Here is a 26,431-nt window from a genome sequence, read left to right as displayed (position 1 = left end):
GGGGTTAGCGGGGTGGGAGTGGGGGGGGGGTGTGGAGATCATCAGCCTGTAATCACCTAAAACACCACAAGGTGGCAATGGAATCTCTGCTAAAGCACTAAGGTGGACGAAGGGCCCTAAATTTTCCGCAGCCTTGTTGGTAAGAGTGAATACTGTATTACATACGTAGATGAAATCTTAAAAAGTTTTACTGCTAAAACAAATTAGTAAACTAGTATATGTTTGAGATTCCACAGTGTAAAATGACAGAAGAGGTATAAACACATTTATTTACTTACTATAAATATATGGAAAAGGATGTAGGAAAGGGTAGACCCAATGAATCCTATGTTGGAGCCAGCATGACAGGCTGGGTGAGGAGAATCATGTCACAACCTCCCTGACCTGGCATCTTGTCTCACTTTTATTGTCTCCTTTCCCTTCCTACTAAATTTGTTCAGGCTCCTACTCTGTAACATCACACCAACTAATTTCCTAACGTTTCCAGACTGTCCTACACCACACTTCCAGATTACCACTGGAGAAAAGAGAAGGAAAAGATAGAATGAGGAGAAATCCTGAAAAAGTAAAGATTTATCCTGAGTATTTTTCCTTAAAAGACTAAGCTGTAAACCAGAAACAGGTAATGTTGAAGTAGCAAGTTCTTCTGTTCTCACTGGGACTGGGATTTAGTTATTAGAAACATTAGGAATGTTCTAGAAAGTACAACAGTTACATTTCTGCATATCTGGGCAGTGTCCAAATGACTACCCAGATATACATATAAATAGAAGGGTATTATTTATATATCACTATAGTTGATAAAAAGGAAGGATTTAATATTGATGAGTAATTTTCCTTTGTAAGCTTAATTTAATTGACTAATTGATTTAAAAATACACAAATATGGAATAAACTTAGACTATCCAAAATAATTTTGGAAGAAGAAAAAAAAATGACAAGTTTGGAGACTTACACGTTACACACTCTTATTTCAAGATTTACTATAAAACTATAATAATACTTGAGTGTGGTATTATAGCAAAGCTAAACATGTGCCACAATGAAACAGAACTCAGAGTCCAGAAATTGTCAGTATATGGTGAAATGATTTTCAGCAAACCTTCCAGAGTAATTATATAGGAAAAGGGTAGTTTTTTTCATCAAATGGTTCTTGTACAACTTGATATCTGTGTGAAATACAAGGAACCTCAGCATATACAACACACAAAAAAATTATTCAAAATGGATCATCAACCTAAAGCTAAAACTATAAAGTTTTTAGGAAAACAGGAGAAAATCTTCACAACCTTGGGCAGGCAGCAATTCCTTACGTGGGACATCAAAAGCACAAAACAAACCAAAAATGATAAAGCAGACTTCAAAAAATACAGTTGAAAAAGTAAAATCAAGCCAGACTGGGAAAAATTATTTGCAAACGTATACCTGACAAAGATTTATATCCAAAGTATAAAGAACTCTTTAAAATTATGAAGGACTCTTACAACTCAATAATTTTTTAAAAAGTAACCCAATTAAATGAACAAGAATTTGAACCATTATGAAGGAACAGGTATAAATGACTAATAACCATGTGAAAAGAGGCTCTATATCATGCGTCACGGGGAAATGGAAAATAAAACTACAATAAGATACCACTGCATACACATTAAAATAGATAAAATTTAAAATCTGGAAAATACAAAATACATTGGGAAGATTGTTAAGCAGTAGGAGATCTTATTAATCTGGTGAGAATGTAAGAAGACGGTCTGCTATTCTGGAGAACATTTTGAGAGTCTTATGCAGTAAACATAAACTTAGTGTACAATCCAGGGATTCCACCACTAGGTGTTAACCCAGAAATTGAAAACATATGTCCATCCAAGGATGAACACAATCATGTTCATAGCAACTTTCTTCATAATAGCCACAAACTGGAAAGAATCCAAATGTCTTTCAACTGGTGAATCGATAAATGAATTTGGGTATATACATACACACTGGAGAATACTACTCAGCCATAAAAAGGAAAGGACTGCTGATACACACATACGTGTATATTCATGTATATATCTGAATCTCAGTATACATTCATCAGTGTAGATGAATCTCAGAAACATTGTAAGTTAAAGAAGCCAGGCACAAAATAGTATATACCATCTTACCCTATTTTCATAAAATCTAGAAAAGATCAAAGCCAATAGATAGTGACAAAGCAGTTTCATGGTTTCCTGGAGCTTTGTGTGGAGGGGGCATTGTCTCCAGAGGTGTGAGAGAAGTTCTGGCGGTGATGAAAATGCTCTATATCTCATTTGTGATGTGGTTCAACAGGGGTACACATCTGAGAAAACTTTAGAACAGTATACTTAACCATAGGGGCATTTTATTGTATGTATGTTCTACCTCAAGCAATTTGACTTAAAAAAAAATAAAAACATAACAAACCAACAAAAAAGACACAGTATATACTTTACCAATCAAATTGCTAAAGAAGGAAACCAGGAAATCTGACTTAACGAGGCACAACTCCTAATCCTCTGGGTACTCCCTGAGCCAGTGAATGTTGGGAAGCACCCAGTAAAGCTGAATCTCCCTGATGGAAGCAAAAGCTTGAGAGCTGCAACAGATTTGACAGCATGATATAAGGCCTGGGACATTCCCTTATGGAAAGGCATTCAGCCCTAACCACTTAGTAAACATCCTCTAATAGATTTTTAATAAAATCTGAGAAAGGAATAATCCATGCATTGTGATATAGAGTCCCACCTCTACACACACAGCCCTTTACCCTCAAAATACAGAAAAGGAAGTACATAAAAACACATCACCCAAACTTCAAACTGTGGTGTGGCGAGAAAGAAAGCTCTCTCAGATTTGCTTAGAAGGTAGTAAAAATTCACCTATATTTTACCAGAGCAAAGAGAAGTTTTAAACAGAACTGGCTCGGCGTAAGCAAGAAATGACAAACAACCATGCAAACTTAGGGTGAAAGGAAATTATATCACATTTCATATAAGGAGACAGAAAAAAATCAACTCTAGAGGAAGATATAAATCAATTGTACTGGAGAGAATTCCCTCAAGTGTTTCACGCTGTAAGTTTATTTAATAAGAACATGAATTCAATTAAACAAGAGCTCAAATACAAGATGAAAAAACAACACAATGAGATGAAAAGAGGGATAGCAGACTACAGGAAATAAACTTAAGACAAAAAAATTAGTACCAAATAAGTGAGAAAAAACAGGAAGCAGAAGAGCACTTCTGAAAAATTATGGGAAGATGCTTGAGAAAAATCCCAAATAGATTAGAAAAAAGTTTGTAGATATAAGATAAAATGCCCTTGAAATGAAAAAAAAAGAAGTGAATATATGTACTGAAAGAACACTTTGTGTTTCGGGAAAATTTGATTCATATGCTCAACACTGAAATATGTTCAATTTAACTTATGAATTCTCCAGGTAGAGGAAGAATGAGCCCATTCATCCAAAGACATCTCCAAAGGGGGAAAAAATACCCTAAGACCCCAAAATATTATATGCTGCCCAAATGTAAATGCAGAAAATTTCAAATATAAAAGAACTCAGGGCACATGGAAGCCCTTCTTGATTAAGCAACTTGAGGACAAAACCCCGAGGAATCAAATTAAAGAACTCAGAAATGCAGAAATCATATAAAGATTAGGGATTATCACTGAGTCTATAAAAGTTGCATTAAATATTGTGGAAATTATGTTTTAGAAATAAATGTGAAAATTTAAAATCTTGAGAATACAAAAATTCTAATATAAATAATACATATTTGGAGGTACAAAAGGGAGGTTGGGAGAAAATGTGAAAGTGTGAATGTCCTCATCTTTACGATCTAAAACTGAAACATGTTTTTTAAAAAAATGTGTTAATATCTTTTATGATCTATTTTCTCAACATTTGAGAGCTCCTTTATACAATATTATCTCTTGTAGTTAAAAACAATAGCAATGTTTATTTGTTCAACAGTTACTCAATTTTGATTTAGTTTCTTTTTCTTCTGATAAATTAAAACAAAATTAAATTTTAATATTTTTGTTTAAAGCAGTGCACAAATTATAATCTTTCTAATGCTACTCTATTCATCTTCATATCAATACCTACATAGAAAAATGTCTGTAATGACATTCCATTAATGTTAGTGTTGCTTATGTCTAACAGAATTTGGGGTGATTGCTTTCGTCCTCTTTTTTTAATTTATTTATTTTTGGCTGCGTTGGGTCTTTGCTGTGCATGGGCTTTCTCTAGTTGCGGTGAGCGAGGTCTACTCTTCATTGAGGTGCGTGGGTTTCTCACTGCAGTGGCTTCTGTTGCTGTGCAGCATGGGCTCTAGGCGCGTGGGCTTCAGTAGTTGTGGCATGTGGGCTCACTGGTTGTGGCTCGCGGGCTCTAGAGTGCTGGCTCAGTAGTTGTGGCGCACAGGCTTAGTTGCTCCGCAGCATGTGGGATCTTCCCGGACCAGGGCTCAAATCCCTGTCCCCTGCCCTGGCAGGTGGATTCTCAACCACTGCGCCACCAGGGAAGCCACGTCCTCCTTTTTAAAACCTTTTTCTGCATTGCCTAAACTCGATAATAAAGCCTGTGTGACTTTTACACCTTATCAACATAAAGTAATTTTTTTCCTACAAAGAAAAATACAAACACCTCTCTTGATTTTTTTTTTTTTAAGAAATAGAACAAATAAGGCAGGAACTTTCCATCACATAAACCTCACTGGAACCACACAGACAGTGGTGATGTGTGGTGCAGCAGAGAATACAAATTTATCTGAGCTCATTGTCTACTCTGTTATCTGATCTTTGGGAGTTTTTTGTTTTTCCTTAAGCCTTGCCAGATCTGTAGGAGGCACAGAAAAACTGCATCCCCCAAAACAGACAATTCCTGAGACAGGATGTACTTGTCTCTATCTTTCCGCCAATGCATCCTTTAATCCTAGAATTGCTACAGAATGTTTTAAAAAAACTGGACACCTAAATAGTCCTTATATTAAAAGCAAAAATAGGAGATTCTAGGTTATATGTTATATGATATTCCTGTTTAGTATTGTGTCCTAAAACCAAATTAGCGATATTCTTATAAGCAAAACAGAAAAAAAGCACTCAAACCATTTCTCGCTTTCTGATCTTTTCACCAGAACCTTGTTGGTTTGGCCTTTAATGATATTTATGTCAGTGTGATGACAAACTAGACTTGAAAGTCTGATTTAAAGTCCAAACATGTATTCTATAACAGAGGCTCTTTTTCACTCATATTTTTGAAGAATAACTATATTTAACCATGTAGTTAAATGGTTTTATGTGGTCAATAACATCTCAAAACTGGCCTGTTCTTTGAAGCAACCCTCCCTGTCTTGAGAAGTGATGAAAACCCCAACTTCAATACTTCCTGAAGGAGACCAAACGTGCGGACACTGACAGAGCTCGTTGGGACACAGGAGCTGAGTGTTTCAGAGACTTCACACAAGTTGAACACAAAAGAAAATAACTGGACCACAGAACACGTTTCATTCATCTTGTAAATACACGGTTCTGAATGTTCATCCAACATTCACTCCAACATTCTCTTGATTAGGAAAAGTTTCTAGTCAATACGTTAAAAATATTCTAAAGGGAAAAGAAAACTACTTAAGTCTTAGTAAGAAACAATATAATCTCAATATTTTAAAGACAAGACTACATCCTATTGTTTTTAGAATGATGTTTTATGTGCTGTTTTGATTTTTATTGATATTTTATTTACTTATTTGCAATGTAGTTATTGATTGTGAACAAAAAGGCACATATATCAGCAACCACAATACAAACCCCAGCTCCCCCGTTTAGTATGTATTCTATGAGGTTGAACAGATTTTTAATCTCATAGCTTCCACTTCCTTCTCTAAACTGGGATTGCAAATACTGCTCTACCTATTGGAATTGCGTGAAAATAAATTAAATGAAATCATGTATGTGAAAATACTTCATAACCTAAACTTAATTTACACCAGCATTTTGTTATTTGTATTTTAGTAGATACAGACTTATTGTCTAGTGGTCATTGGGTTGTCTGGATAAGAACTCAGTAGAACATATCTATGAATAGCAGGTTTAATTTAAAAAGAAGAGTGTTTTTAGTTCCTAATTTATAATCCCTATAAAATTTTGGAACAAAAAGGAGACCAGGGCTTCCCTGGTGGCGCAGTGGTTGAGAGTCCACCTGCCGATGCAGGGGACACGGGTTCGTGCCCCGGTCTGGGAAGATCCCACATGCCGCGGAGCGGCTGGGCCCCTGAGCCATGGCCGCTGAGCCTGTGCGTCCGGAGCCCGTGCTCCGCAACGGGAGAGGCCACAACAGTGAGAGGCCCGCGTACCACAAAAAAAAAAAAGGAGACCATAATTATATTCTCCTTCAGATCTGCATTTTACCACATCCTCATTAAGAGTTTATTTAACCTCTCCTTAAATACACCCCCTCAAAACTCTATGTGTATCTTTTGCCTAATTACATCAGTCCTTTTCATTTTGAAAAATCCTAATCATTAGAAAATTCTTCCTTATATTAAAATAAAATCTACACTTCAAAATTTCTACCAGCCACCCTAATTCTTTGTGGCACTACTAAGAATGGATAAAATCCTTTTATTCTACATCAACCTTAATATTAATAATAATAATTAATTAATAATAGTTCTCAATTACTTCTTCAAACATGTTTCCCTGCACCATTCACATATCCTTACTTTCCCTTTACTCTTCTCTTTCCCTCACCATCTCCCAGAGATGCAGTCAATCAACAAGTCCAGAGAGTGCTACCTCCAAAAGCTAACCTGACTGGAACCATTTCTCATAAACACTATTGGCACCATCCTGGTCCAAGGCACCCTCACCTCTCAACTGGACAATCACAAGTCTCCAGGTAGATATGATTCTTTCCAATCTTGCCCTCCTAGAGTCCTTTCTCAATGCAGTAGCTAAATTAACATTCTTAATACCCTATACCCTATAATAGCTTCTCTTCACACTTAAAACCCAAAGTCCTTATGTTGCCTGAAAAGTTCTACACTATAGGGTCCCACTTGCTCTTAGACCTCGTCACCTACTCTCTGCCAAATTTCACTCTGCTTCAGCCAAACCCACCTTCTTGCTGTTCTTTGAACATGCTAGCCTCATACCTGCCATCCATTATACTGGCTTTTCTCCCTGAAGAGTATACTTGCATATCTTCCTTTGATTGGCTCCTGATCGCTGAGGTCTCTGCTCAAACATCACCTCCTGCTATGGTCTGAATATCTGTGTTCCGTCACCCTCAGAAATTCACATGTTGAAATCTTAATGTCCAGGGTGACATTATTAGGAGGTGGGGCCTTTGGGAGGCTCTGTCCTCATAAATGGGATTAGTGCCCTTATAGAAGCAGCTTGAGAAAGCTCCCTTGACCCTCTGCCACATGAGGTCACTGTGAGAAGATGGCTGTCTGTGAGGAAGTGGGTCCTCACCAGATGCTGAATCTGCCAGAATCTTGATCTTGGACTTCTCAGCCTCTGGAACAGTGACAGATACATTTTCTGTTGTTTATAAGCTGCCCTGTCTATGGCAGTAATGAGTCCAAATGGACTAAGACACCTCCCAAGAGAAGCTCTCACCACCCTACTGAGAACAACTATATACTTCCTTCACTGTCTTGATTATTTTCATAACATCTTTTAATATCTGAAATTTTATATTATGTTGTTTATTTGCTTATTACCTCCTCCCCACTCTAGCACACAATCTCAAGGGAGCAGGAATAATATTTCTCTTGTTTATAATTTTATCCTAAGTCATTTCTATTATCTGCAATTGTACACAAAGAGTTAACACAGAAGGCGTGAGACTGCCATCCTTAGGAACACCTGCTTGGAAGGCTGACCTTTGGCTGGCATCAGGGAACTTAAATAGCAAACAATTTCCTATAGGACATAAAACTTTCTCCAAATGATGAGAGTAACTTACTGTGCCTAGACTGTCTGTACGGATGATGCTGTTTATGTTGACACTTGCTTTCCTTCTGGGAGTCTGGAATTTTGCTATTTGCTAAGCAGAGGGCACCTATGTGACCAGCTCCCCAGTAGAAACTCTCAGCACTGAGTCTCTAATGAGCTTCTCCAGTTGACAACACTTCATATATGTTGTCATAATTTGACGTGGGTGGAATTAAGCACACTCTGTGTGACTCCACTAGGAGAGGTCTCTTGGAAGCTTGCATTTGGTTTCCTGTGGACTTTACCTCATGTGCCTTTTCCTTTTGTTCATTTTTCTTTATATTCTTTCACTGTAATACATATTAGTCATGAGTACAACTATAAGCTGAATCCTTTAGGTCTTCCTAGAAAACTACTGAACCTAAGAGTAGTCTCAAGGACCCTGGACATAACAAGCAAGAAGGTCCCTTGGACTCCCCAAGTGAAAATAATCAAATAGAACAGCACATTAAGGAATCCCACACCATGGTGATGAATCTACTATAAAAATAAAGCCCATCCTCACCCCTACCATGAAATCCGTTTACTACTTACGTGACTGGCCTGTAGATCTCCTTAACACCAATGAACTGAAGTTGCTCCATAATGTCTGGGATACTAGCACATCGAGTAAGGTTAATTCGTGGGTAATAAAGAAGGTATGAGAGACACATTTCGTTCCTGGTGCTTAATCCTCCCTGAAAATGGAGATACTTTATTTAGAAACGTATATGTTCCACCAACTCTGATACTTATAGAACACAAGCTGCAAATGTTACGCGGTTTCTTCCCGTATTGAAACGTCATAAACCTTAAAGCTGAAAAATCATCACTTAAAGGCCAATTTGGTTTTTCAAAAGATAGTGGCACATTTCAAAATTAATAAAGTTATTTCCATCTCTTTCAAAGCTGCCTTTCTTAAATAACTTAATAATGTCCTCAAAGTTCAGGGTATGCGATGTAAACTTCTCACCACAGTGAACATTTCAGAGGATGTTCAGTAACAAGATACCGATCGGTCAGTGTGATGGAATCTTTGCCTGATTGCACTGAGTTTTCCATAATCTTGCTGTCATGTGTAGAAACATCAGCAGCTGCATACCACAGGGGAGGCACAGTTCACAGTTTGAATCTAAGTAGTAAATTAGGTACTAATTTAAAAAGAAGAACGGCATCTGGAGTTGCTACAACAATGTCCAATTTTCAACCAAAAGTTATTAAACGTGAAAAGAAACAGGAAACTATGATCTGTATTCAGGACAAAAAGTTAGTAGAAATAAATTGTGAGAGGACATGGATGCTGGATTCAGCAAAGACTTGAAAACAGACATAAATATATTTAAAGAGCTAAAGAAAGATGTTCAAATAATTAAAGGTAAATATGTGAAAAATGAGTGAACAAATAAGGAATGACATCAGACAAAGGAAAACATTAGAAAAAAGAACCGAATAGAAATTCTAGAGTTGAAAGGTACTATAACTAAATTAAAAATTCACAGGATGAGCTCGAGAGCAACTTGACATGGCAGAGGAAGGAAGCCGTGAACTTGAAGATCAACCAATAGCAATTTCCCAACCCAAAGAACAGAGGAAAAAAGACTAAAGAAAGTGAAAACACCTCAGAGATCTGTAGGATAATATTAAATGTTCCATGTATGTAATTTGAATTCCAGAATGAGAGGGAAGAGAAAAAAAGAATAGAAAAAAATATTTGAAAAAAATGGTGGAAATCCTCCCAAATTTAGTGAAAAACATTAACTTACAGACCCAAGAAGCTCAATAAATGCCAAAGATAATTATGAAGACAGCCATACCTAGACACATCATAGTCATATTGCTAAAAGCCAAAGACAAAATCTTGAAAGCGGCAAAGAAAAACGATACATTGCACGTAGGGGAACAGTAATACAGTGAACAACTGACATTTCATCATAAATGATGGAAGTAATAAAACGATATTGGAATCACATTTTCAAGTGCTCCAGGGAAAAAGAAATTAATCAAGAATTCCGTATCCAGCAAATCATCTATCTTACAAAAGTGAAGGTGAAAAACATAGTAGTGTTGTTCATAGTTATACATTAATGTAGTGGTTAATATGCAATGATTTTACAAACTGCAGAACAGAATGCTTTGCACTTGATGCAGGACTGGGCAAAAGGAGAAGCTGATCTCCTCAGTGCAGCTGACACCTCAGTAAATATATTTAATTTGTTCCCGAGCTGGGTTGGCTATTCAGAGTTATACCAAATTGTAGGAAGGGAATTGGGCTTTTGTATTCTCACATCAACCAGTCATTGGCTGCTGGCTGCCCCACTGAAGAGAGTATAACTTTAAGTGGGTCATTCCTTGACACCGATGGCAATGTCCAGTGAGGGACACACTTCTGCTTTTTTCCTATTGTATGTTTGTCTTATGTTATGGATTTATAGAATTTATTTTATATGCTGGATACTAATGCTTTGTGTATTGCAATTTTTTTTCAGTTTAGAACTTATCTTTTCACTTAATAGTGTTTTTTGGGTAACCAAAAGTGTTAAGGTAATCAAGTTCATCAATCTTCTAATTTATAGTTTGCACTTTTTATGTTCCGTTTAATAAGTTCTTACCCCAAAGTACTAAAGTTATATTTATATATATTTCTCCTAGTGGTTTTAATATTTTGTTTTTCACATTTTAATGTTTAATCTACCTAGAAATTATTTTTTTGTGCATTGTGGGAGATAAAGATGTAATTTTATTTTTGTCATCTGGATACCCAACTGTGCCAGTAATTCTTTAATGAAAAAGTCCATCCTTTGCCACTTATCTGAATGCCATTTCTATCTTAAACCAAGTTTCCATACAGGGGGTTTGTAGGTCTGTTTCCAGGATCCCTATTCTGGTCCACTCTTCCAACTCTGGACCCAAACCACACTATTAATCACCATAGCTTTAAAATAAGTCATCAAATCTAGTAGCTTGTTTCCCATCTCGTTCTTTTTAGTAGTGTCTTGCCAATTCTTAATGCTTTGCTCTTTTATGTAGATTTTACAATCAACTTGCTCGGTGTAAAAGCTAAAACTGTAACATTTTTAGAAATTTTTTTTAAAAAAAATAGGAGAAAACCTTTGGCTAGGTGAAGATTTCTTAGTTAGACACCAAAACCCCAAATCATAAAATCTCTCTGATCTTTCTTTACTGGAATTATATCAAATTTATAAACCAATTTAAAAAGAAAAAGATTATCTTTGTTTCACGGAGCTTTTCTATCCATGAACACAGTATCTCTTAATTTCTTTAGGTGATCTTTAATGTCTTACATAATGACTAATAATTTTCTCCATAGAGATCAAACACATCTAATGTTATTTTATTTCTATAGGATTTATAGCCTTAAACTGAATTTTCTTGAGATAATTTATCGCACACTAAAATACAATTAACTTTAGATTTATCAGTTTGGGGGAGGTTTTGATGTGGAAAATTACAATATCTGTAAATAATGTTTTATTTCTTCGCTTCTTCCTTTCTGATCTTTATATCTCATTTTTTTCTTTTCTACTACAATAGTGAATAAAACCAGTGATAATAAACATCGTTGTCTTCTTCCTGACTTTAAAGAATTACTTCTAGCATTTCACTTAGTTTGATATTTGCTATAGATTTTTCACAGCTAATGTTTATCTGGTTAAGGTAATTCTCTCCTATTCCTAGTTTGCTAAATGTCCTTTATTCCCCCCATGACTGACAAATTTTATGAATGCTTTTTCTGCCCCTATTGAAGTGATCATAAGTCTTTTTCCTTCGATCTCTTAATGTATAATGGCATTAGTGTATTTTCTAATTTGAACCAATTTTACATTCCTTAGTTAAGCCCAAATCAGTCCTAACGTTACAGTTTTATATAATGCTGGATTTGGTTTGTCGATACTTTGTCAAAGTTACTTCCCTCTGGTGCATGTTGTGGACCTTTCTCGTATTGCCCATATCAAGTTTCAGTATTAAGCTTATGCTAACTTCCTAAAATGAGTTGGTAGAAGGTGTTCCCCCTTTTTTTGTGCTCCCTGGAAGAGACCGAGGAAGGCGTGAGTGATTTATTTCTTGAATGTGTGGCAGAACTCCCCAGTAAATCTGTTGGGACCAGATTTCTCTTTGGGTCAGAAGCGCTAAGGTCATGGAATTTATTCTTCCTTTTGAAGTCTCGGTTCATCTAAGTCCAGACTCACGCGCATGGTCATTAGCGACCACAGGTCTTTATAATAATATTTGGTGAGGAAAAACTGAAAGACTAAGGATAGCTTTTCCTGAAGGGGTCACTAAATTATACTGCAAATATTACCAAAGCATCATTAGTTAATCTGATAAAATGCTAAAACAGCTCTGATTTTACTTTTATGAGGTTTCATGTTCAAGATATTCAGGAATTTTGCTTCCAAATGTGAATGCTTTTCACTTATTTCTCTTCTAAGATCAAAGTTTATTCCTCCTCCTCCACAAATAAATTTTAATAATAAAAAAATTCTTCTTACCCAAGTCATCCGGGCTCTATCTTTTGTGTTGTAGCGACACTCAGTAATTAGATGATCTCCCTAAAACATAAAAGTAGAAGCTTTCAGATTGGAGTTTCATGTTGTTCTATTTATCTAATACATTTGTAGACCAACAGTTTAATTTTCTATATGAATGCATGCATTAAGTACTTTGATTCATAAGACCTTTGATATATTAAGTTCTAGGTTTGCTCGTATAATAAGCAAACAAAGAAACAAATAAGACTCTCTTTGTTCAAGCCAGACTCCACCATGTTCTAGCTGCATGACCTAGGTAAGGAAATGACTCAACTAGTAAGGAAATGACTCAACAAATTGTGCATGACACAATTTGTTCATCTAAAAAATAATGATAAAAATAGCACTTATCTTGCACAGCTGTTGGGAGATTACATGACAGATCACACATTTAGCTCTTAGTACAGATAAAACACTTCATAAAATTTAGCCACAGATACTAGTTAATGTGATTATCTCCTCATTTACATTATTTTCTTTAAAGGTCCTTAGGTATTCATTTTCTTAAAACAGATTTATGAGGCAAATTACTAGTAATTTATTTTTCCCGTACTTTCCAACCTTTTGAACAGTTCTGCACATAATGAATATAATTTTTTATGGCTCCCCAGTCAGGTGAGTGGACAGGCTATTCATCAGAGGGAGTGAGCTCTGGGTAATGGCCCCCAGATTTGTCCTCCCTGCCTAGATATTCAGAGAGCCCAGAGATCAGTATCTCAACATATTTACACCCTACTTATGGCACACCAGTTATGTGTCACAAGGAGTTCTGAGATAACCCAAGAGAGTCCCAAGACAAGACAACACCATAAAATGGAGGGTAGTCCTTAAGAATCTTGAGATCACTGTTTCTCAAATTTCATCTTCCTACTCTCAGGGTGTATCAGGGAATTTCTGCATATAGAAAAGATATTGCTATTACCCTCACTTCATAACTAGTATAAGTGTCTGACGTTTAAGAAGAGAATAAGGGTAGGAATTTATATAACTATTGAGCTTGATGGCCATTAAACAAAAAATTTGACAAAATGAAGCATCATAAAATTTTTTAAATTCTTCATTATTATAAAACACTAAATTCTCTTCTGTGTCATTCCACTAGAACCCCAAGTACTGTTGCAAGCTGGTTTACACACAACAGAATAATTAGCTATGTCCAAATATCTTTGTCAAATGAAAGAATTACCTTATATTCATTTTTACTGAAATGAAACTTCCAAAAACTATCTTACGGTGAAAGCAGACTTCTGATCTTACCGCTACCTGAACTGCGAGACAAAGGACCGTTAACCGGGGAGTCGAGTAAAAAAAAAAAGATGCTTACAGCACAAAACCCAAGTTTTTATTTGCTTTGTAAATCAACAACTTGAGTTGCCCCTGGGAATAGTAAGGAAAATGAGTTTCAGTTTGGGAAAACAGAGCAAACACATTCCATGTGGCTTGTGCGACAGCCACGTGGGTGGCTTTGAGGATGTGGATGAGCGAGCTATTTCACCAGTAGAAACCCGGCTAATTCTCAGCAGACCTACGTCTCAGGACTTTGATGACATTCAGTGAAAAAGAACAAAACAATCATACTGGTAAGATTGTTCGTTCTTCCTTTAGGTACTGAAACTCCTGGAAATTGAAGTCAAAATCATCATCATAAGCGAGTAATCTCATTTCTTCCCCTTTGCGAAAATGACGCAGCCTGATGCCTCTGCCTGCCAGGTGAGCGTGGAGCAGAACAGCAAACACGTGGATGCCACTTGGCTTTTCAACTTCCAAAGCCTACAGGGGACACAGGGGAGGCCTGATTAGCCCAAAGAAGCTCAGACAGTTCACCTTAAAACAGACTTGTAGAGACAACTGAGAAGAAACGCTTACACAATTTGAGTGAATGCATGAGCTGCCAGATATTTTGAATTTGGATTTTTCCTGACTTATACCTAGCAGTGTTATCTTTGTGAAGCAATACTGGCTGGGAGAAAAGAAAAGGAACTAATGCTTGCTGAGGACCAACTGGACCACTTCTAAATATTATCTTTCTTCTTTCTTCTTTTAGTAGGTAAGAAAGCAGTCAAAGCTCCTGGCAGAAAGATTCCAGTATGTCGGTAGCTTGCACATTGAAACTCTTAAAAGGAGAATCTACTCCCACTTTTCCAGATAAGAAAACTGAACTGGGAGAGTGAAATTAAATGAAATGCTCATGGTCCTACAGCTAGTGGTTGATGTCATGGCAATTTAATTCATGGTCTAAATGGCTTACATAACTCAGAAGAGCACAATCTTTCCACTCCACCAGTCTGCCATACTGTCTACAACCACAATATCCTATAATTCATAAGGAATACTAACCATGTCGAAATACTTTAATTCAAGAAAAAAGAACTATAAGTGGAAGCAGCCATTCTGAAATACTTATATATGGTTTTCTCTTATCCAATATGTATTTTTATATTAGTTATTCTTGCTCTTTGGTTAAAGAAGGGAAGGCAACTATAAATCAGAGAAAATGAGAAAAAAATGAAAATGAATCATGGGAAAAACAAATATGGATAAAAGATAAAGTTGAGAAAGGAAAACGGGACTACTATTATCTTTCTTCTTTCTTCTTTTAGTAGGTAAGAAAGCAGTCAAAGCTCCTGGCAGAAAGATTCCAGTATGTCGGTAGCTTGCACATTGAAACTCTTAAAAGGAGAATCTACTCCCACTTTTCCAGATAAGAAAACTGAACTGGGAGAGTGAAATTAAATGAAATGCTCATGGTCCTACAGCTAGTGGTTGATGTCATGGCAATTTAATTCATGGTCTAAATGGCTTACATAACTCAGAAGAGCACAATCTTTCCACTCCACCAGTCTGCCATACTGTCTACAACCACAATATCCTATAATTCATAAGGAATACTAACCATGTCGAAATACTTTAATTCAAGAAAAAAGAACTATAAGTGGAAGCAGCCATTCTGAAATACTTATATATGGTTTTCTCTTATCCAATATGTATTTTTATATTAGTTATTCTTGCTCTTTGGTTAAAGAAGGGAAGGCAACTATAAATCAGAGAAAATGAGAAAAAAATGAAAATGAATCATGGGAAAAACAAATATGGATAAAAGATAAAGTTGAGAAAGGAAAACGGGACTACAACAAAGGTCAAAATTGTAAAAGAGAAAGTGAAGTATCCACTATGAAACAATCAAAGGAGGGGAAAGGAAGGAAAACACCCTGAAAATTATTCCTGTCTTTAAGAATTCTACACCTGTAGTCTTCAAGATTTAAAAAAGCAATAAAGGTCTTGCTAAAATTGTAAATAATTGTTTTACAGCATGACAACAAGAAAAAGATTAATAATAAACTAACTTGGAATTTTCCAAACATAGTTTCTAAGAGCATAGATTAATCTGGAAACAGCAGCTCATAAACTCAGACACAGCATACCTCTTCCAGGCATTCCAGGGTGCAGTGACCCTCAGAGCGGAAATCAGGCAGGCCCGGAGGGATTGTGTGGAAGAGGCTTACCCAGAGGCCAGCCTCAATCACCCCAGCGTCGTATTTCCTTATATCTGTCGTGTGAAATAACCTCAATCCAGAATTATCTAATAAGCCTGGAACGAGCATTTAAACAAGAATAATTAAAAGTGAGTTTAAGTTCTTAAAAAAGAAAAAGTTTTCCAGATTCAGTTGAAATGGGTTCATTGGCTTTTCTTAAAAATCTCTCAAGGGAAAGGAGTACAAGCAAAGATTAATGGATGGCAACATTCAGCTTCACAAAGAGGTATTAAAAGACGAGTCGCCATATGGTCTGCAACCATTCTTGACTTACACAGCATACCATAGGAGACACATTTGTGTTGACCAGCTGATATATTCCACAATTACCTAACATGAAGACAGAACGAAAATTCTAAACTCATTCATTAGAATATAGAATAACTCAACAGGAGTTTCATTTTATACTGTTTTGAGGTGAAGTTCAGGAACATTTACATAGAGGTGAAAACCCCTTGGTCTAGAAACCACCTGGTGATGAAGAAAAGTACTAATGGTTAACTTTCTTTATAGTTTATTACCAGCCTTTTAATAATTCATCAGTCATTCGATCAACAAACAGTTATTAAGAATCTATCATGTGAACAGCACAACAACAGGCACAGTGGGGAGGAAAGATGAATAAGACACATCTCTTCCTGTGACATAAGTTATCATAAGGACGGACGGTATGAGCCCCAACAATTATAAATCCGTTCCACTATAAAATTAATTGCTTCTTCTTTGCAGTGGTGACTTACCTACCTGTGACTACTGAACTGACCTTTGGATCAATTAACATATATATAATTTTGTATTAATTGTTGTGATTATTTTATTGTTTCTCTTTTCCCCTATACTATAATGTCCATGAGGGTGGGGACATTATGTTGTTAAACACAGATCCAGCACATCACTGGTGCTCAGTATTTGCTGAAAAATTGCACGAATCAGTGTAAAATAATAACTTTTAAGTTTCTTCTGTTGATAATTTCCTATTAAATCCTTCAATTTTTTGGCTTTGGAATATTACATAGTAAATTCAGGTGTAAATGCCTCTCTTCATTTCAACATCATATTACACAGTGTCACTCCATAAATATTTTTGAGTATATTTATGGTTTGCCTATCACACAACAAAATGCTTAATATTTTCTAGTGTGATGTATGATAGTTTTTTATATGTGCTTTTAGAAAGAAAATATTTTGTAAGCACCAAGTATTTGGGACTAATTTACATCATAAAGGGAAAAGTCTATTATTCTACTTCCTGGTAAGTAATATGCAAATTGCTTTTTAAAATTAGTGATCACATGCGCCCATTTGCCTGGTTCATCGCTGGTTAATGACTGTTGTCCCAGTGTAACTACTAATAGTGCCCTTTTTCATTCTAATAAAAGTATCTTAATTGGATGACAAATGTATAGGTTAATTCTTTCTACCACTGGATGCTATTTTAAGTCTGTTTAACTCTGTTAAAATAAAAAGTTACAAAACTTTTAAAATCATAGGTAGAATGTATAAAGAATACACTCACCTTCCTTATATGTTGGATTGTCATAATGGACTTCCAGGAGCACATAATGAGGGTCTAATGGAGTACCGAGGGATAATCCAACATGAGGTGGATAGGAAAAACCCTAAACAAGCAAAATTCCATGACATACTGTCCTGTGAATGTCCCTCAGAGCTCTGTTCCACCCAAAAGCCAGCCATTCTCAACGATATTTCAATATTTTTCAACTCCATTAATCTACAGTTGATCAAATAAAATGGCTTAAGGAAAGAATTACTTCCTATGGAAAGAAAAATAAACCACCCTCATATCAAAAATACTATATAGAGCCTCCCTGGTGGCGCAGTGGTTAAGAATCCACCTGCTAATGCAGTGGATACGGGTTCGAGCCCTGGTCCGGGAAGATCCCACATGCCACGGAGCAACTAAGCCCGTGCACCACAACTACTAAGCCTGTGCTCTACAGCCCGTGAGCCACAACTACTGAGCCCACGTGCCACAACTAATGAAGCCCGGGCACTTAGAGCCCATGCTCCGCGACAAGAGAAGCCACCACAATGAGAAAGCCCGTGCACCGCAATGAAGAGTAGCCCCCTGCTCGCAGCAACCAGAGAAAGCCCACGCACAGCAATGAAGACCCAACGCAGCCTAAAATAAATAAATACATTAAAAAAAAGTATATAGAGTTTTACATGTAAGTGTTAGGCTCGTAGGGGGAAAAATGATCAATTAACTTCGTTACATCTCAGTAATCATTGGCCCACCTCTCCACCAATGGCCCACGCAAAAATGACAGTCTCGCACGTGAGGAAGGCATCGGGCATGTTAGGGTGGTAGCACTCGTGGCCGTGGTCCAGGACGCTGTCGCTGAAGTTGCTGCTGCACTGATAGAGCAGGATGTGATGGACCAGACTCTCGTGGCCTCTCTGTATCACGGGCTTAACCTAAGCAAGCACAGGTGAATGCAGTGAATAAAAACACCCTACAACACCCTACGATAAGCATGAAATGAGCATAAATGATCATTAGTTTTTCAAAGAATAGTTTTCTCATCTATGTAATGGTTATGTGGCTGAAGCATAATTTGTTCTGGAGATGATGACAGTGATGATGATGATGGTGCTGACAGTGATGGCAGTGGCAAAGACAATGGCAACAGCAAAGATGCGATAACCATTTACTCCTCCGAGAATCCTAGGACTTTACTAATCTGTTGTTTGCCTTTTTAACTCACTGTTGTTTCCCTTAACATTCTGCATAGCAGCTGTTTCAAAACTTGCTTGCTCTCTTCCAGGTTTTACTTTGCCCTGGCACTCTCTGTCTCTCTCTCCATCTCTCTGTCTCTGTCTCTCTGTCTCTCTCTTTTTCACATAGAAAAAAAAAATCACACAGGCATAAACGCCTTCAGTCTCCCTCTCTACCACCTCAAAATGTTATCTTTACCCAACCCTACTAGCAGTAATAGATCATGTATCACCTATCTATCTATCTTTCTATCATCTATCACCTATCTATATGGTACAGAGCATAGTGCTAGGCACAAAGGAGGGCTCAATAAAGGATATTTTTATTTTAGTGATTAAAATCAAATTCTAACAAAAATTTTACCATTAGAACTTAGGAGAGAAAAAGTCACTGTAGCGATGCACTCCTGTGACACGGCTCAAATTAGAAGAAGAAAACTGGTGAAAATAGAATGAGTGGTAAAGTTGGTCCTGAAAGCGTGATTTAGGTGACTATGCTCCTTCCATTGTCCCTTCTGTTAAGTCCCTTCAGAACATTGTCCAGGAACCCAGAATGAGCTAAAAGCACATCCTAACAACCCAAAGAGCCTTATATCCAGAGGAAGTGGATGAGCCCTGTACTTAGCTTAGCTGGGCTATAGGTGTTGCCATTAGTTACAGGGTTCTTTGAACCTTCTGTTCATCCGCCAAAGAAGGCCTGGTGTGTTCCTAAATTTCCAAGAGTTTAGCTGTCTTAGAGCTCATCCACATTTGTGCTTTTAGCCCTAACTACTCAAATGCAAAAAATTCATTTTAAACTCCTTGCTTTAGACAGTCATAAAGGTGAAGTGTTTTCAGCTACTTTCTCCTAAGTCTCTCCATTTTGATTTTCTAGTTTTCTTTATATATATGTGTTTACATATATATATGTATATATGTTTTTATATATGTTTATACATATATATGTTTATATATATGTATATATATGTTTATATATATGTTTTTATATATATGTTTATACATATATATGAAAATCTCAGCAGCCAAAGAGAGAAGCAGTAGTCAGTGAGTAGAGATCTGAATGGGCAGTCAGAGGTTCAAGTTTTTAAATCCAGCTTTTCCTTTGTGTTGCTGAGTCCTGCCACACCTAACCCACGTGTACATTTTTAACATCACATTCACGGAAAATGACGCTGCACATGGCTGGGTTTGCACTCGCCTCATCTCTAGAGGATCGTGTGCCCTGAAGACAGAAACTATTTTCTATTTTGCCTGAAAATGACAGCTATTGTTCAAGCATGATTGCGTAATATATAACAAGTACACAGAAGGACAGCCCAGGATTTCTACGAGATGGTAGCTTGCACATTTAGTTTGAGCTTTTTTGCGAGTACTTATTTGGGCACCTCAGTACTCCAGGGGGGACCGGAAACTGATAATATGGCCATAGTAAAATATTTTTGCTGTGTGCCTTCTAAGTTCAGGCAGAACCTGTAGGCTGTACTGAGCTCTACAAGGTAGGTCCTGGATAGGAGCCCTTGGGGCAAATGAGGGCTGGCTGATGCCAAGGCTGCTACATAAACTAGAGGCCTTCATAATGGCACAGCAAGAGGGCGCTAAGAGAGAGTGGGGGCAGAGTATGTGAGGCTGGGTGGTGCCTGTGTTAGAGGAGCTTCAAATAAACTTCTTAAAAAAAAAATTCTTTAAGAACAAGTGCCTTTGTATGTACAAAGGAAGTGCTGAAGCCAACACCAAGTTGCCAAGCTAACAATGCATTCTAGGAACAATAATAGTAACATCTGTCTTTTATTTAGCACCTACTAACTACCAGCCACTATTGAGTCATTTCACATATTTCATTTACTATTTATAACAAATCTACAAGGTAAATGTTATTGTCTCCATTTTACAGATGAGAAAACTAAGACTCAGAGGTTTAGGCAGCAAGTTCAAAGTACCATGGCTAGGAAGTGGTGGATGGGGATTTGAAACTAGGCTGGTCTGACCCCAAGGTCAGTACTCTTCTGCTGCAACACGCTGTTGAAGGAAGATACGTTGGAGATGCACCAATGACCTTGGCGGTTGCTCCCAGTGAGCGGGCGGATGAAGGGTTTCACATAAGGGAAGTTGCCGACAGCTGTCAGGCAGATGTCAATGCCAGGAGGTGCTTTCAGAGCCACTATGAAAATCCCCATGCAGTACTGCCATCAGGGAAGCAGTGCCAGACTGGGAGGGAGCGTCATGCCTGGGGAGTCTCCTGCCCTCCTTGCCACCCAGTCCAAGTACCCTTAGCCTCTAGGGAGAGGAGACAGACTGTGACCTTTAACTGTGCTCTCTCCTAAGGAGAGCAAATAACAAGGTCTCTCCTCAAAACTCAGTGAAGGCTTTAGGGAGAATTAAATTGCAATCCAAGCCCCAAATGGATAGTACAGCCTAGAAAATGAGGATTTCCTAAGAAAAATACACTCATAAAACAAGAAGGAAACTTACTGCAGGCAAACCTAGGTACTGATCATAAGAAAATATAGGAAGCCTTGGAAGAAGTGAAGCCCTTGGAAAAACAGAATTTTTTTTCTACTGTGAGACGAAAGAGACAAAGAAAGAGAAGAAGCCTGAGAATGATACGTAAGGATAACTACTGAATGAAGAGGCCACAGACGTGGGAGGAAAAATACGAGTTATGAAACTCCTGAAAAGAGGAGAATTTCTTGATAGAGAATTTTAAGTTGACTATGGGGGATAATTAAGTGAGACACCAAGAATATCCCCATGGATGCGAATAACCCGACAGTGCAGGGTCCAAGTTCCAGGGAATGTGAGCTCCTTGATGAGAGCGGGACGGGGCCATTGGTTTATGGTGCCCAGCACAGGAATTTCCCACAAAGCTTCCTGTCACGCTTAAGAGCCTAGTGACGCCAGTGCATGGCTACCAATCACCAAATGACGGCTGCACGTTATCTTCTGCTGCCGCAACCAGTTCCACAAACATCTGAAGCAGTCATAGCACTCGAGTTTTATCCCCTGCTGTGATATCCTTCTCTTCTCCCAAGTAAGGCTGAGGCAGAGACCAGTGAGTACATCTGAGGAAGGAGAGTGAGGTGCACAAGGGGTCCATGACTCACACTGCTTGTTGGCTGAATGCAAGCACTCGACACTACTCTTTCTTGTGCTCTTGGTAACAGTCCACAGGAAAGAATTTTCCTTTTGCATCACTGCCTTGTTTGAAACAACGGTGGAGTGCTATACTTTTGTATTTAAATACTTCTGAGACAAAGAAGGCTGTAAGGCTTATTTGTCTATCAGTGCTGTAAGGGGCAGCACTTACAAAGGACTTCCTGTTTTGATTACTACTTCAGAGGTGTCACATCATTATCACAATCAAAATGGGAATGCCAAAAGTGGCCTCTATCCAGAAAAGTATTACAATGATAGAAATTGTCACAGAAGGTCGTGGCAAGATAAAGTACACAAATATAAATAAACTGGCATTCCTGAGACTGTAATGAACATTTAATTGAATTTTGCTTTTAGTTGGCTATATGCCAGCAGAAGACATAAATAAAAAGAAATCTTTTTTAAAAGTGCCTGTGGAAGTGGGTGGCAATGACACCCACCTCATGACATATTAAACTGTGTGACTGATCACTGTGTTCTTGCCCATAGCTGGAATTTACAGACCTAGAGCAGATGGAAGGCCGGTGCGCCCACCTTCGTATGCAACAGAAGCCAGGGAAGGACGGCCTGGCAGCCGCGGGTTATCTGTTAGCATGGGTGCAAACTAAAACACAGCCGGAGAGCAAAAACGCAGATGAAGAAGAGAGGGAAGTCTTCAACCTGAAGGATTTTAGCAGGTAAAACAACCCCTTCAGTTAGTTCAAGAAACTGGAACTTTGGGATACTCTTGAGAGGACTTAGCAGTAAAAAAGAGAAGAGGAAGAAGAAATAAAAGCTGCTAAGCATAGGCAAGACAAAGATGAAAATTAACATCGATGGTAAAATGACCTAGACATTGAAAAGCCCCAGATATTTATACTGTTTCTCATGACCCCATCTTTTCTTGACCTCTTTAGTCAGGTCAAAGCAGAGTCCCTGCAACACCCAGACTACTTAATAACTACTTATTGAATGGAAATGAAGTGACTACTCCCTTTTTCATGAAGCCAACGTTAAGGAGGCTGAGTCATCAAATGCAATGCCTCCTAACTTCCTGACCATCTCAACTCCAGTGACTTATGCTGCATCCCACTTCCCTCACCATCTCCCAGAGATGCAGTCGATCAACAAGTCCAGTGAGTGCTACCTTTAAAAGGTAACCTGATGCCAAGGAGAAACAAAGCCTGTGCGCCACAACTACCGAGCCTGCGCTGTAGAGCCCGTGAGCCACAACTACTGAGCCCACGTGCCACAACTACTGGAGCCCACATGCCACAACTTCTGAAGCCCACGTGCCTAGAGCCCGTGCTCCGCAACGAGAGAAACCACTGCAATGAGAAGCCCACACACCACAACGAAGAGTAGCCCCTGCTCGCCACAACTAGAGAGAGCCCGCGCACAGCAACGAAGACCCAACACAGCCAAAATAAATAAATAAAATATATTTATTTTAAAAAAAAGGTAGCCTGAATGTAACCATGTTTTCTCAACTTTCAAATATCAATTACCTTAGTACTAACACTTGCAGAAAGAAACCTATTTTTTGCTTAATTCCCCTACACTGGGTTGAGCAATGTTCCTCCAAAATTCATGTCCACCTGGAACCTCAGAATGTAACCTTGTTTGGAAATAGGGTCTTTGCAGATGTAATTAGTTAAGATGAGTTTCCACTGGCTTAGGATGGGTCCTAAATCCAATGACTAGTGTCTTAATAGAAGAGAGAGGAGAAGGAGATTCAGACTCACACACACACACACACACACACACACACACGGAGATGGCCACGTGAAGACAGAGGCAGAGATTGAAGTCAAGTTGCCACAAGCCAAGTAACCCCAGAAGGCAGCAGAAGCTGGAAGGGCCAAGGAAGGTTTCTCCCTTAGAGCCTTCTGAGAAAGCATGGCCCGGTCAACACCTTGATTTTGGACTTCCGGCTGCCAGAGCTCTGAGAGAATCAATTTCTGCTGTTTCAAGTTACCCAGCTTGTGGTCATTTATTATGGAAGCTCTAGGAATCTAATACAGCCCCCAATCTCAATTTTTTAAAATAAAAGACTAACAATTCTCAGATTTTTACACCTGTACCCAGGCCATGGTTGTCTCTGCATTTGTTTGTGATGTGAACTTATCACAAATGTACATTGTTTCCTCTTATTTGAATAGATCTGTAGATTAGTTAATAATATTGTATCAAGGGTAATTTCCTGGTTTTGATAGTCAAACTAAGTAAATGTAAGATGCTAGCATTTAGGGAACTCTACTATTTTTACAACTCTTTTTGTAAGTCTGATATTATTTCAAAATAAAAAGTGTAAAAAGTAAAAACAAATAAGATTCATTATCTATAGCTAAATATATGTGTTATCTTGCTTTTGTTTTTATTTTTGGCGGGTAAAAAAGAGGGGGATAAAATGCCCTTCTTGACTGGTCTAAGTATACTGAGCTCAGTGAGAAAAACAGGAGGTGATTAGAGCTCTTATGAACAATTTTCCTATACTTATTCTTCCAAGTCTACCCATTTAAGATGTGACTTGCTGGAACATGAGTGGAACATAGCTCTCCAAAACCAACTTGCAGTCTAATAAATTAAAAATTAAAACAAAAGGAAAGAGGTGATGGGTGGAATCTGTAATGAGCTGGAAATTTTGTAAATCCCCATCACCACTTTTCTTCCTGCCGTCCTTGTTCCTGGCATCCCTCTTTACATACGCACCCGAAGCACAGGTTGCTGTCCGTGTAATAGCAGGTAAACCAGCTCTGACAAAGGTTATCCAAAGGGCACCTGGCTTGTAAAGTGATGCAGCCTATGAGAACATTTCAGCCAGAACTAGTAGTATAGATAGATGATTATACGGTCATGTGACTATTTGCTTCCCTCTCTCCCTTTCTCCCTCTTCATCTCCATCCCTGATGGGGAGAACTCTTTGAGAATGACAATATATCTGACTTTTAAGAGGCAACCAAATTGAGCAAGAGAACGATATCACTGTCCCACAGGTAATCCACTCTGAAAAAGTTCAGGGTTCAAAGCAAAACCTGACTTATTGATATGGCATCAAGAGGTCACAGCTTGAACGGACTTGGCAGCTAAAGCCCAGGAAATCATGCTCAAATCAGATGGAGATGACTAAAAGAAATGAAGAAAAGGGAAAAACTGAGAGAAAGGAGATCTCTGGGAAATAATTCACTCCGTACTGCAATCCTGAATCCTCCTAGGAACTACCATCTTCGTGCATGACCATGCCCGTGCAGCCACAATTGACCAGTTCAGGGATGGGTGCCCAATGCATCAATCCTTTCTGGGGATTTTCAAACTATGAAAAAGAACCCACTGCCTTCTAGAAGGTGGAGATTGTGGAAGAAGCCAACATGTGGTGAGATACAATAAAGTCAGCACACAGAAAAGTGCCAAAGCCAAGACAGTCTTTGAATACCTAACTTAAGCTGTTCCTGAAACCAGCTGCAGCTCTGCCATTCTGTGGCTTATTTATTCAACCTTTCCTCTTATTTCATGAATCAGTACATTCCTTTCTATTTCCTAAGCTAGTTCAAGTTGGGTTTCTGTTACTTGCAACCAAGAGCCCTGATTAATAATCACACAACTATATATCATCAACTTATCAATATGTGTGTGCATTTATGTATGTGCTATCTGAAAATATCTTTTTTTCTCTTAGGAAACTTGCCATATAAAACTGCTTTGCTTTTGTTTTACTCTTTTATCTTAATTATTATTCCTAATTGGATCTGGGTAAGTTAATAACAAAGTTACTTCAATAAAATACCCTTAATAGGCAATATGGGGGAAAAAAATCACCCCCTCTAACACACATAAATGTCTCTCTCCCTTGCTTATTGATTTCTGAAATTCCACATAGGCACTTAGTACTAAGGCTGTTTTACTTGGTGAACATGCAAATACCCTTGAGAAAGGTAAAACATTATGATGTACAGTCATTAATTTCTGCATGTGAATTAATGAGGTACTTTTGCCAAACACTTCAAGCATATTAAAAAAAAAAACAAAATAAAACAGAAAATTACCTTTAAGAAAGTTCATAACACAGCATGCTCAGTGTATGTATTGTTTTTTGAATTTTTAATAGACTATTCATGAACTCTAAGATAGCTTCTGGCCCTATATTTATATATTAATTTTTGGTTAACTGAGATATTTAATAAGCTAGAGATCACCTACCTACTCTAAGAAAATTTAAATTAACACCTATATGGCCAGCAAGGAGTAGTGGAATGACCTGGAGGTTTGGAGACCAAGGTCACTTCCTGCTGTGCCACTAACCAGCTGTGCGACATGACCTTGAGCAAGTCCCATCACACTAGTTCTTACTTTCCATCAGGCTCTAAGGCTCTAGTTTATATACAGACTAGACATATAAACATAAATATTATATTCATTAATCCTCAAAACAACCTGATGAGCTTAGGTAATAGAATTTTCACACATTTTATAGAAATGGAAAGTAAAACACAT

General features: G+C 37.8%; 1 protein-coding gene across 1 annotated transcript in view; it reads right to left on the bottom strand.

The window, feature by feature from the left end:
* Positions 1 to 26,431, bottom strand: part of MOXD1 (monooxygenase DBH like 1) — an 83,242-nt gene that overhangs the window by 3,977 nt on the left and 52,834 nt on the right. The window contains exons 6-11 of the mRNA XM_024759011.1: positions 18,329 to 18,508; positions 17,586 to 17,688; positions 15,959 to 16,125; positions 14,115 to 14,306; positions 12,498 to 12,557; positions 8,542 to 8,684 (exon numbers count right to left, since the gene is read on the bottom strand). Of these exons, the coding sequence (XP_024614779.1) occupies positions 8,542 to 8,684; positions 12,498 to 12,557; positions 14,115 to 14,306; positions 15,959 to 16,125; positions 17,586 to 17,688; positions 18,329 to 18,508 (845 nt within the window). The remainder of the gene's footprint in view (positions 1 to 8,541; positions 8,685 to 12,497; positions 12,558 to 14,114; positions 14,307 to 15,958; positions 16,126 to 17,585; positions 17,689 to 18,328; positions 18,509 to 26,431) is intronic.

This window comes from Neophocaena asiaeorientalis, unplaced genomic scaffold (genome assembly GCF_003031525.2).
Source record: "Neophocaena asiaeorientalis asiaeorientalis breed wild unplaced genomic scaffold, Neophocaena_asiaeorientalis_V1.1 scaffold5, whole genome shotgun sequence".
Lineage (NCBI taxonomy): Eukaryota > Metazoa > Chordata > Mammalia > Artiodactyla > Phocoenidae > Neophocaena > Neophocaena asiaeorientalis.
Note: the sequence above shows the minus strand (reverse complement) of the source record. Positions and strands in the feature narration are given on the sequence as shown.